The following is a 13,211-nucleotide window of genomic DNA, read 5'->3' on the forward strand; positions in this document are numbered from 1 at the left end:
CCAAGACTTTTTTTACGGCTGATTGATGGAAATGACCACGACTGTCTTCCACGGATGTTTTCCCTATGACGATGGCAGTCATTGACGTCACGACAACGTGAAAGCTCGCGTAAAATCTAATTTTCTGCCAAAATCGGGAGAAATTTCAACAAATCCGGAGAGCGGGAACAAGGATGAAAAATCCAGTCTCCCGCTTCAATCCAGAGAGTTGGCAGGTCTGTATTCTGCAGTAAAAATGCCCATAGTGGTCGAGGAACACGAGTTTTTCCTTTTTCTTAATATTTCGCAAGATTGTTATATGACACTGTTTTAATTATATTCTGCTTCAATAATAGAATGGATTAAATCCTGCTCTTGACCAAATTTAATATTTTCTGAATGGAAAGACAAACGTTTCTTCATAAACATATTGAAAAATGAGCAGCAGAAAATCGAGAAAATTCTAAAATCAGGGATGACATGCACACAGCCCCCAAAGCAGAATATGCCGAGGTCTGTGACGTACGTCGCAGAACAATCAAAGAATTTAATGATTTAATTAATTAAAGAATTTAATTTTGCAGTTCTGCAGAACATTTCCAGTCAGTCGAGGGCTCCTTGCAGAACAATGCAAAGCATTCTGCTTTAGGGCATACAGTCAATTTTGCTCAAAATTTTTTTGCTAAGCAGGACTAATTTTCATGAATTAATCTTTTCCCAGATGCAACATTTGAACTCTTTGCTATTATGGCCTTTGAAATTTTGGCAGATAAAGCAGTAACATAGTTAGATTTTGTCAACCATAGTTCAAGTCAAAATGTCTCGGAGCAAGCTAAAAAAAAGCTCCAAGTTTAGAGGAAAAAAAATAAAAATTCTTAAATTTGTAGATAACTCTCTGCTTTTGAGTTACAACAGCAAAAAGATAAATGAATTTGCCTCCCAGCATGTTAAACACCATTTCTAAACGAGATACTATGTTTAAAGAGATGAGTTTCAAAAAACATAAGGCTCAGGAAAGGAAAATATGATGCCATTGAGGCAGCATTGATCGAATGATTCAAACAAGATCTTCCAAATATTCTATTGAATGGAATACTACTTCACCAAAAAGAAACTGGAATTTCTCATAATTCGGTATAGACAACCTTCAGAGGGACCAGCCAGCAAAAGAGCCCAACTTGTCTATGTGACTGTAAGAGGTGAGTACAAAGATGTGAATGAATGGAAATCAAAAGCACTTCCCCAGCTTCTGCAGGATTAAAGACCCAAAGATATTTTTTAGGAAGAATGTGGCCTCTTTTTCAATTTGCTTCCTGATAAAACCTATGAATTCATAGGTAGAAAATACCACTGTAGAAAAGCAAAAACAGGTGATGGTCTTGCTAAGTTCTAAAATGGATGGTTCAGAAAAGATGACACCTCTCGTAATCAAACCAAAAAACCCTGGTGCTTTTAGAACATCAAATCTATTCTATATGTGTATAAAAACAAGACAGCAGCAATTTTTAAAGACTATTAAAGATATCGATAAAACAATGAAAAAACAGAAGAAAATTTCTTCTGTTAGTGGATAATTGTGCTGCCCATCCGAAAGAGGCCTTGCCTGCAGAATATCAAAATTGTTTTCTCCCCACCCAATGAGACTTCAGTTTTGCAGACTATGGATCAGGACATTATAAAAGTTTTCAAGCAGATTCCAAAAGCACCTTCTCTCAAACTGCTCTCGCTCAAGCTTGAAACTGACAATCAGCTTACAAAAATTTACTAGAAGCTCTACATTTTATAGTAGCTGCTTGGGAGTCAGTCAACACAGAAGTCATTGCTAAGCGCTTCGAAAACACGTGAAGCAGCTGAAAGCAATCTTCCAGAAAATGAAAGTGATGACATAAATGAACCACAGTCACAGCCTGTTCCAATGTTTAACAGAAGCAATGAAAGAACTGGAAACTTTTCGATGTTTTGTGGAAAGGCAAGAAAATACACCATGTGATGTTATGTGAACTTTACAGAAACTTGACCATTTAATAGCTTAACTATGGCAAGAGAAAAAAACCCAATCACCTATGATGGATTTTTTGATTAAGAAAACCCAAATTCTCTCAAAAGGATGCATTATATATCAATCAAAATGTAAGTTTTTTTTTATATTTCTTGTTTTTTCCCTAAAAATTATATTCGTATAATACATTAGGTAAATATTTAATGGAATAACAGACATAATTTCTTCCTATTAAATCTCTATGTTCCGTAATGTTTGTTAATAAATTAAAAACTACATACAAAAAATTGATGGTCTGTGAAAAACTGTCTTATAATTCTCAGACATTTCTCGATTATGTTTTTAGTCAATTTCTTGAAAAGCGTTACAAGCGGGATCGAATGTATATCATATACACACCATTTCAGTTCAAACCAAGTATTTTATAACCAAAACTGTTTAATAAATGTTATCTTTGAACACTAATATTAAAGAAACTATTCATGCATATTATTCAAAGGGGGAAAAAAACTAATTCAATGACCTACGAGAGAAATCTTGAATACCATTGCTATAGATATGTAAAATTAACAATTTTTAAAATGTCATAAATGAAAATCTATAAAGGTCAGAAAGACCTTTACAACTTGCCAACAAATTCTGGAAAATAAAAAATTACCTGGAAAAATAATACTCTAGTTGCTGTCTTAACATAGCCTTTAGTTCTGGAAGTGGAATGATCCTTTCACTTGAAGGAACCTCTGTAAGGGAATAAAATAAATTGGTTAAAAACAAAAATTGGTTGAATAAAATAAATTTTCAATGAATGTACATCCACAGATAAATAAAAAATCAATTTATTCAATATTGTTCAGCAGAGGCCCCCCCCCCCCCCATACACAAGCGGATGCAGGAGTAAATCTTGACAGAAGTAATGTTTTACGTTATAGATAAAATCTGAAATCATGGAGCATTTGATATCGATTGGGAGGTTGTTCTAGTCCAGTGTATCCCAACCTTTTCAATGTCAGACCCCCTGTAGCTTATGTCAATTTTCAGTCACCCCCCCCCCCTCATAAAATCAAAAATGTATTGCTTATAATTTGAATATTATTAAAGAAATAAATTACAATTTCACAGCACTAAATATGTCATTCAATGGTAAATGAAAAAAAGTGATCCCACTGACCCCTTACGAAGTGCTCATGGACCTCAGGGTATCCACAAACATGTTGGGAAAAAGACATTGATCAAGTCAGTTATTAAATAAAGAAAACAACTAAATTTAAAATATCCAGTAGATACAAAATTGGTTTCCAAATTTTTTGGGACGGCTAAGTATCTTAATTTCAATAAAATGTGAGAAGCATTGATATTAAGTAGGGCATTGAGGATTTTGAAAAGCCGGGTTAATATAGATATATATCTATGCAGAGATGCCACTGGACTCTAATGTACCTGGGTCCCGGGATCAAGGTTATTTGAAAAATCTGGGTTTTTTTCAGTGAAAGTGGATCACTTTCAATAAAAAAAATTTATATTGAAAAAAATTATGCCGCCCATAATTCACTGGTATCTCTATGAATTTTCTTCCAGTATGCCCCAGGTTTTTGATCACCTGCTTATATTTCTTTGTTGAGACTGAGCGGTGGGTTATGTTCCGGGTAAGAGAAGGTATCTGTGAATCAAGTATAACATTTCTAATCAACATTTCTAAAAACATGTTCTCTATCCAAAAGGTTCATTTACTTTCATTGTCTACTAGTAGGAAAAACTTGCAAAAAAGAAGCTCATTAGCACTGAGAATTTAATGTATGGAATTCCGTACATGTAATAAATCTAAAACAAATATACATTTGATCCCGCTTATAACGTTTCTCCCATTTAGAATGTATGAACTTATTTTCGTAGTCCTAACAATAAGTAATTCTCATTGAGATTTCCCGTTTAAAGTGTTTTCCTATTTATAACGTTTTTTATGACAATTTTTGAAAAACGTTATAAGCAGGGTCCACTTTAATTAACAGTTGAAGGCACACATTTATATATTTACTTTACATTTATTTTTGTAGAGAATTAAAATATTGGAATAAAATAATTTATTTTATACTATATGTGAAGAATTTGATTCTGGTGCCCCTCTAAAAGCTGATTCTGCGTACACACCCGTGATTTTCGCACTGCAAAACGGTGACTACCGCATAGCAGCTAGATGACAAAACTGGATATTCAAGGTCGAGTTTTTACAGATTCGGTTTTTTTCCACAATATCGGGAAGGTTTTACAATTTGAATGGGTGTTCTAATCCTTTACGATTTAAAAAAAAAAAAGTGCATTCACAATATTGTAGAACAAGACGAATTTACGCAGTAGAGATGCGGTGTTTGAATGCCGGACGATAGCTGCGAAAGTACCGTAATTTCCCATACATAACCAGAAGGGAGAAAATCTGCAGGGTAATAAAAATCCAAAATTTGAAACTTCTGTACACGGCCCCTCATTCAGAGAAGCAAATAGATATACCTAGGAAAACCCGGCTTAAGATGAGGGATAAGTTTTTAGCACAGCGTGAACCGAATTAGACCATTTCGCGCCGACAGAAATGTGTTACATAATTACACTACGCGTTTGTGTTTTCCTAGCGTGGCACATCAGATCAGGGCAGCTATATTATAGTACATGGCCTTGGCATCAGCTACTCTGTTGTCTGCATGCTCTGGTTTGAAGGGAAGCGAAAGAAAACACGAGAGAGAGAGAGTGAAGAGAACATCCGCAAAATGTGCGGTGCATGATGCATTTGACTCCTCCAGAAACAGTGGGCCAATCACGCCCGACGCAAAGCGCTGTCGTGAGGCATATTGCGCTCTGTAGGAAAGCAGTCATGCTGCTTTTCTGATCGGTGAGTGGACGACATGTCGCGCTGGGCGAATTATGCTGCGCACAGCACAGGAAACCTGCTCCTAGGAAAACCCCGGTTTTATTCTTCAACAACCCGCGCGCATATCAATACAGTGTAGTTAGTAAAACCAGTTTTTCAAGGTCGCGGGATCATGATACACTGTAAAAAAGAAAAAAAGTTGGGGAGGTTTTTCTCTTTCTTCTTCTTTGAACTAGGAAAGAACACATCCTTCGTGATGCGTGAACAAAATTTTTACGCATCCTTTTCTGAAATTCCGGGTAGTTGACACGTTATAACGCGTCAATGGCATCTGTCTATGAGTAGTGGTTAATAATTTGAATTGAATTAACACAGAACTATTAGTAAATTTCAGTACAACCTCCAAATACACATAACATAGAAACAAAACTTGTCATCTTATTTGATTGTGACGAGCCTAAGTCAGAAAATAATTTCTGGGCAGTCAAATACAGGGTGTTTCAAAAAGAATTACTCGATTTGAAATGCATATATTACGGAAAATATTGAACATAGACACTTGGGAGGTCCACCTTGGGATGCACGGCATACATCTATGTATATGGTAGTCAAATTCGTCCCAAACTTTAACGAGCATATTTGCATCCACGGCTGCTGTTATGCATATCTTCAGTTCAGCTAATGCCCATATGTTGACTACTTTAAAACACGCAGCCATTGTAAACTTTCCGCTTTATTTTCTCTATCCCACCTCACAAGAAGTTCTAAATATAACCAACCCCTTCTAGGCTTGTTTAAATGGTTAAACCCTGTCCAGCAATATCAAGCACATAACCATCTGGCAGAACACAACAGAATAGATACTCACCTTCAACATGGCTTGGTGTGTTTTGATAGTTGTCCATGCTATTACTGTTCTGTGAAGGAAAGGATAAAGGATCTGCAGTGGTGCTTAGAGGAATAGTTGAAGATGTTGCATTGGCAGTGCTATTATTATTGGTAGTGTTGTTGCTGCTGGTGGTGTCAGCAGGAAGTGAGGCAACAATCCCCGTTGATTCTTCCATTGCAGCAGAAGAATAAACTACCTGGACTTCTGAAGTACTGTCACCTACAAAAAGGGGGAAAAAATTAATAAACTAATGTTTCATACCTATCAATCATTTCAAAATAATTCATCAACAATGCAATGCAAACATAAGATTTCTTTTGCATAATGTTATTCATAGCCCATACCACCAAGCAGAATATGAAAAAATGATCTAAAATTGAATTTGATTAAAATTGATTTTAAAATTAACCTATTGCAAATAAAATAAGAATATACATTTTCTAATCTAATTTTTCAAATCTATCTTATGAAAGAAAAAACAAGCCAACTCCAATGAAAAAAATTTGTTTATGTAACACGAAAGTCTATAAAGCCTGAATTAACTTTACACTATTAGAAGAATTTCCATTTCTTAAGTGTTTTTATTAAAAAAAAAAAAAGCTACACTCTTTTGTAAAGTAAATGCCTAATGACAACTCAGTATCACATATGGTACAGGGTTCTTTGATTTACTCATTGCAACAACAATCAACATGAAATTTAAAAAACGTTATATTGGCTATAATCAGGGCAAGACAAATCCCAGGTGCCTAAAAAGTTGGTATTGGCACCTAAAATTTTCTTTATGTAATTACTAAATTGCAGACAGAGCAGCACAAAATGTTTGAAATTTGTAACAGCATATCTGCCAACACGAACAATGGTCACTATGCTTTGAAACAGTGAAAAGAAGCATTGCAGACATTCTCAAAATTTTTTGGCAACTAAAAAAATTATGTGATGCCTTGATTTTTTTTTTTTCAATTTGTATAGTCTTCGACAATATTGTTTCTAACTTGAGTAGTGTCATTTAATAATTTACAATTTTTTTCACAAGCTTTGGTGAAAAAATTAACCAACCACCAGACTTTTCCACTATTCATATTAGCAGATTGCAATTGTATTTATGTTGAGACATCTGTTATTTTAAAATCAAAAAAATTATTCTCTCTGCTCTAAGACAATTTCCCCTGCATTTTAATCAGTGAAATTTTCTCACATCTTGCAGCGACCAACTGCATATCTTAATCTTTTAATCCATTATATTATTTCATGATCTCTGCATGTTCTGCATCACTTGAAAGAGAAATAATGTAAGCTTTGTACAATCATAACTATATTTTCATTCATCATATTTTTAGTGAACTTTTGTTGCTTAACACTTGGAAATCCGAGATTGTTACAAAAATTAGGTTTTTCTGCAATTTTTAAAAGAACCCCTCGAAACAGTAATCTGTTGCCAAACCAGAAATGTCAAGATATGCTCAAAGCTTATAGAATTGTCTAGAAAATCTCTTTTGACCTATGAGAAGTGACTCCACCAATTTGGTACTATGAAATAGTATAGTATACTCTGGAAACAGTCTCTCAAAGGTTCCACGAGTCTATAAAAACAATACAAGGACAGAAAAAGTGTTGGACTTTTTTTATTATTAAGATTTTTATTATTATTTCATTTATTAAGATTTTTATTTGTAGATCACGTTCTGCTTGTAAATACAAGTAAAATAGTTGTTTTCTGTAAATAAATCTATGTCATGAAAATTGTCATCCATTGCTTCTTTCAAGGACTTGAGAAATTACCCAGAACAATATTATTGTAAAGAGCATGTTTTAGCCCTGTTGAGCTAACATGCCCTATATAATTGAGTTAGTTCTTTGTCACAGCTACGATGCTGACAGTTATAAATCCGATTTTCAGCAGCGGTAAAAGAAAAAAATTTCACCACAAAGAAAACATACTGTAAAACCCATCTTTAACGGAACCTGTATTAAGCGGAAAAAATCTTGGTCAAATGGTTTAAGTCCCAAAACACACATTAAAAACCCAGGTTGAACTGAGCTTGCCTAATGCGGAAATAGAAAACTGTACACACTTAATGAAAAATTTCAAACATTTTCAGGGTTTTGTGAACAATGGACTATTCAAAAACTATTCAATCTCTGCTTGACAATGTGAGCTCTACATCATACACCCTTACGTTAGGAAAATCGTTGCCGTACTTTGATGCTAGAATTTTGATAAGTCATGTGTAGTAGAGTAGTTTCTTCCTGAAACGGAAAAAAATTTTCAGCAGGATTTTCTACAGGAGAAATCAATATAAGAGTTGGATTTCCAAACGATAAGCAAAAAAATTGTATGTAAGATGCTTTTCATGATCATGGTGCTGGAGGTGTCAATCATGTTGCTTTCAAAAATCCTGGCTAAGGCTCTGGCGTTGAAAATTACTTAAACATAGATGACAATGTACAAACTGAACCTGACCATTACCTCTTGGATACAGTATCTGTAGGAGATAAGATCTAACCCGATATATTCTGACACTTTCATTAGAAGTTTTATAGGAAGTAAAAAAATAATATAAATGTCATTGAGAAAAAAGTGTTTTTTGGAGTACTATACATATGCTGTCAAAATCATGAACTGTAGTATTTCTGGAGGAACGATGATTGGTAGGGACATGATGCCGTTCATATATATGCATACACATTGGATCAGTCGGATCTGCCTTTCACATGGGATGGGGGGGGGGGGGGGAAGGGATCTACCCATGTTATTGCCTACTGCTGGCGGAAATGCTAATTTATTTACAGTATTTTTTACGCACTTGGAGGTTAAAATATTTAATGAATGTAACATATTACACTTAGAACTTATTTTTGTGGTCCAATTTTTTTCATAAGATTTCCAGTTCAAAACGTTTCCCACTTATGTTTTCCATGATGGTTTTATAAAAGAATGTTATAAGCAGGATCCACTGCATACTGTAATGTTAATGTAAACATTTTATATATTTAACAAGAAAAATGTATTGTATGAAGTGATAAGCACAGTATTTAGTAATTATAGAGTAAATAATACATTACTTTACTTCTCTCTCTATATATTTTTTGATTATTTACTTTATTTTCAACCTATTTTTATTTCAATTACATAGGAGATTATATAATTTTACACATTATGTAAATTAAACCTTTATTAAGCGAAAACCTGTGTTCAACTGAAAAAAAAAAAAATCTGTTACAATTCCGTTGAAGACAGGTTTTACTGTATACATTTTTTGGTAATACAAGTGATATCATTTAATATTATAGACAAGACGTTATTTTATAAACATGAAAAATGTTGAATTAACTCAATGATTAGTTTAAAATTTTTTAACCTAGACATCTACAAAAACTGGGGATTCTATTTAAATCTCCTCTGACTTGCGAGATGGGATTCATTTTAATCTCCCCCAGGCTTGAGGGGTGAAAGGCTACCGATTAATAACATTATTAACTTCATTTATAAATCATATTTCTAAATCACAATATCAAATACAGTTGAAAAGACATGCAACAGCAGACAAATTGCCCAACGTAACAGCTTAGCTTGAAAAAAAAAAAAAGGTGTCCCATAAAAATATGGATATCATATATAACTAAGATAAGTCAACCCAAAATAAGACCAGTTATCACAAGAAAACAAATACACACAGAAATAAAAATATCCAATAGCTTCTTGATTCATCCCATTATAAAACATTCTTTTTGAACATGTCAATTATAGTAGAATTCACAACTCCTGGGGGGGGGGGGACAAGCTATTTTATTTGTTAACAGCCCTGTTTGAGAAAAATCCCCTGCGACACCACAAGGGTTGTCCCTTACTAATACATACTGGTGTCCCCTCATTTGACGTAAGGACACTCAATTAACAACATATTGTGCGACTCATGGTCCTCGTATCTATTCTGTTGAAAAATTTAAAAACTTGAACGATCGTATCCCTCAAGTCCAGCATTTTTCCAATGTAAACATTCAAAAACGTTTCTCCATAGCCCAAGCCCTGTGCACCAACAAGAGTACATCAGACTCTTCTGTGTGTTAATCCCTTTCAACCAAGTCTATGCTCCTCTGTAGCAGGGTTAGGTGAAATTTTCATGAGAAACTTACTTTTTTGTATATTGTTTTATTTTTAAACACTAATTACAATAATGGAAAGAATAATTACAATTTACAATTTTGAATTTTTCGACAGTCTAAAACAGATTATATAATTTTATGGTCCATTTTATCTAAAGTACTGATTACCAGTGCTCAATTTATTAAACTAAATGAAGCGTTTTATCTTCAGCTCGCCACCCTAAGGAGGAGCAGCAGCAAACTTTGAGACTATGGGTCCAGGACAAACTAAGCCCCTGAAAAGTAAAAGGATCATTTAAAACCAACACCTTCATTAGGTTTATTAGTGACGTCTCCGGATTTTGAAAAAAATGGATAGGGCTAATGTTAAAGCCATCACTATTCTCATGAAATTAGACCAAATCATGTCTCTTTTGAAGCTCTCTCCAACACCTATAACTTATAGCAAATTAAAAATGTTTTTTTCATTGCGACACTATAAAATTACTGTATTGGATGCCTCAGATGAATCAAATGTTTCAGAGTGGAGAGAAATACAGCCATTAAATGTTTTATCTAAAAGCAATATCAAATCGATAATTATTTAGCAAATTAGACTTGAAGAACATTGTGATACTTCTGCTAGCAAAAGCCTCAGCTTATGAATTTTTGGGTCGCTCAATGAAGATTTTAACATTTTTTGCCTTGGCTAATGAACATTTTACTTGATGTGGATGTGTGCGAAATATAAAAACAATCAAAGCTCAAACTATCTCTGAACACTGTTCATGAAACAAAGAATCCTAAAATGCAGTGAACATAAAAAGGTTCAAATCAGCCAATTGAATGTTATTAGAGCAGACATAAATGACCAGAAATCAAGAAAAATTTTGATTGCTAGGTAATATGGGAAAATAAAGTAATAGGAAAACAAATCAGATAAAATTTCTCTATTTTTTCCCTTGATGTAATGTAATTTATGTTTATCTCAATGTTGAGACAAAACCTCTACATCTCAAACAAATTGAATGTAAACTGCCGATATACAGCTGTCGCCACATTGCTTAAGCAAAGAAAGAAAAATCCACAGCGCAAGATCTACATTGCTATGTCAGAAAAGATGACATAAGAATAAGTGCAGATAGCAAATTTCAAGGAAATAAACAAAGGATCTCAATTTCTAATTCAGGGTTGAGAATTTGGACAATGGGTATTAAAGGGGGGCGGGGGAACTGAAGATCAGAAATATAAAAAAAACCTATTGATGTAAATGGGGGGGGACACTTACCAGCTACTAGTGCTGATAAATAATACAAGAGAATCTGACATCTAGCACTTACTATAGATGTCCATTCTGAGAGAGAATGCATATATTAGTGAGAAATATATATTTCGAGAACCGATATATTAAATCAACATCAAGGATTTCAGCAGCTGTCATAGTAGGAGGTACGACATAAATCAAAGACAACCAAAAGGTTGTTGGTTTAAATCCAGCCTGTAATTTTTTTTCTTCATCCCTCCCTCTTGCTTTAAATCAATAATCCAAAAAGTGCAAGATGTAACTTTTATCTTTTCACTTGCACTCAAAGCCATTATTAAACACCTTGGCATCCTCAGAAGAGTGCAAGGTCATGGTGTGCCTGTACCGTCTGGTGGCAGATTAACGGGAGAAGTGAGCCAACTACCCAGTGCACGTTCCATTACTTTTTGCAATCAATAAAATTAAGGTATTTGATGTTATACGTAAGTGTAAGTGTATGTTATTTTCTAAAAAAAAATATAGAACTTCCACAAATGCAAGGGTATTGCGAGCATAAAATACCATAATCAGTAGTTCAATTCACTACTTTAGCCAGAGCTCCCACTCAAAAAGTAAAAAAAAACAGGACTAAAAAATTTTTTTTTCCAATAGCACTATTTTAGTATCCTATAAGATTGACTAGCCAAAGCAAAATGACAGAAATGACTTCATTACAAAAACAATTTTTGGCCAAAACAATACACTAGCAACCACAGATAATTATTTTGTCTCTTCTCATAATATATGGGTCATTCACAAAAAAGTGTACAAACCGTTTCAGAGACTTTTTACAAAATTTCAGAGCACTCTGGCCAAAATGTAGATTCAACAGTTGCTTCACTGGTGTTGCAATATGCGGAAGAGCGCCATCGTGCATGAAAATTGTGCTATCCACACATCCGCATCGTTGCAGCGCTGACCTTCCCTGGCCATGAACCATGTCCACTTCTAACCGAGCAAGAAATTGCAGGGCAAAATGTTCTTGCATTGGCAGGTCCACAGGAAACAACTCTTAAACAGTTTTTTCAGAGCTTTTGATATTAAAGCATAAGGAAAGAAATTTATATATGCAGTAAATAAATATAATAGACTGGGTAATTTATGACAGTTATGTATATAAGTGTATTAATAATCAGAACAGAACATTAAATTAATATTAATAAAAATTTTAACTGGTTTCATGTGTACTTAAAGCGTAACCAGAGTTCAAACACCTCTAGTAGAAACACTTTTCCCAAATGATAAGTGATAAGGAGCATAGCATTTATTAGAACTGTGATTAAAAAAAATAAAAACCATAACATATTATTCGTAAGCAACTAAATTCTGAAACAGATCAATCCAACTGAACTGAATGTTTACTCTCCTGGATACAGCATTTCACCATTTCTTTCTGCTGTTTAGCTAGGCAAGTTATGTGTATAAACTGTCCAAGTTCTAAAATTTTACTTTGAGAGAAGTAAGTTTCGGTGATACAATTTAATCAGCGAAATGCTAAGAACTGAAGGTTCTGGAAGAAATTAGTCCATTGAATGGACTATAGTGAATAAAACTGATAACAAATGGCAAGCTACTTATGTAAGTTTGGAAATACCAGTTAGTGGAAAAAATCCATGCTCATGTGAATAAATGCAAGAAATCTGAAGCTTATTCCTTGTTTTCATGTTCATCAAACACTGATAATGAACCTTCATGTAGTGAAGAGACATCTACTTCATAGAAAAGAAAGCAACCTCTTGAAGATGTTTCTACACACGAAAGTTTAAATATTATTGTGGATGCTGGAACATACCAAAGGCCAATGGGACAATTTATTGTTAAAACAAGTGACTGCTAGAGGTTAGTTCTTGAAAAAGTGAGTAGGCCCCTATCCACACTAGCTAGAGTACCCACTTAATAGAGACTAGAATGTGGCTCGAATAAGAAAACAGCATAATTCTGTGCGGAAATAAGTGAAAGGGCTATAGACACTCTAGCATAATAATAAAAGTGTTTTTGCGGATTTCTACGATAACGAGAACAAAATGTAAAAATTTCATGACATAATTGTCCAAAACTACCCACATGTCATTGCTTTTGGCTGTTCAGCCCATTTTAT

At 34.1% G+C, this 13,211-nt stretch overlaps 1 protein-coding gene across 2 annotated transcripts in view; it reads right to left on the bottom strand.

Annotated features, from left to right (window-relative positions):
* The window catches only part of Larp4B (La-related protein 4B), a 131,662-nt gene that overhangs the window by 46,036 nt on the left and 72,415 nt on the right, over window positions 1–13,211 (bottom strand). For both annotated transcript variants that reach the window (XM_089232146.1, XM_089232147.1), the window contains 2 exons: window positions 5,704–5,943; window positions 2,637–2,718 (listed from right to left, as the gene is read on the bottom strand). In XM_089232146.1, the coding sequence (XP_089088272.1) occupies window positions 2,637–2,718; window positions 5,704–5,943 (322 nt within the window). The remainder of the gene's footprint in view (window positions 1–2,636; window positions 2,719–5,703; window positions 5,944–13,211) is intronic.

The sequence above is a fragment of the Pholcus phalangioides genome, unplaced genomic scaffold, assembly GCF_987345545.1.
Source record: "Pholcus phalangioides strain wild (caught in Gottingen) unplaced genomic scaffold, Ppha-v1.0 ptg000005l_1, whole genome shotgun sequence".
NCBI classification, from domain to species: Eukaryota; Metazoa; Arthropoda; class Arachnida; order Araneae; family Pholcidae; genus Pholcus; species Pholcus phalangioides.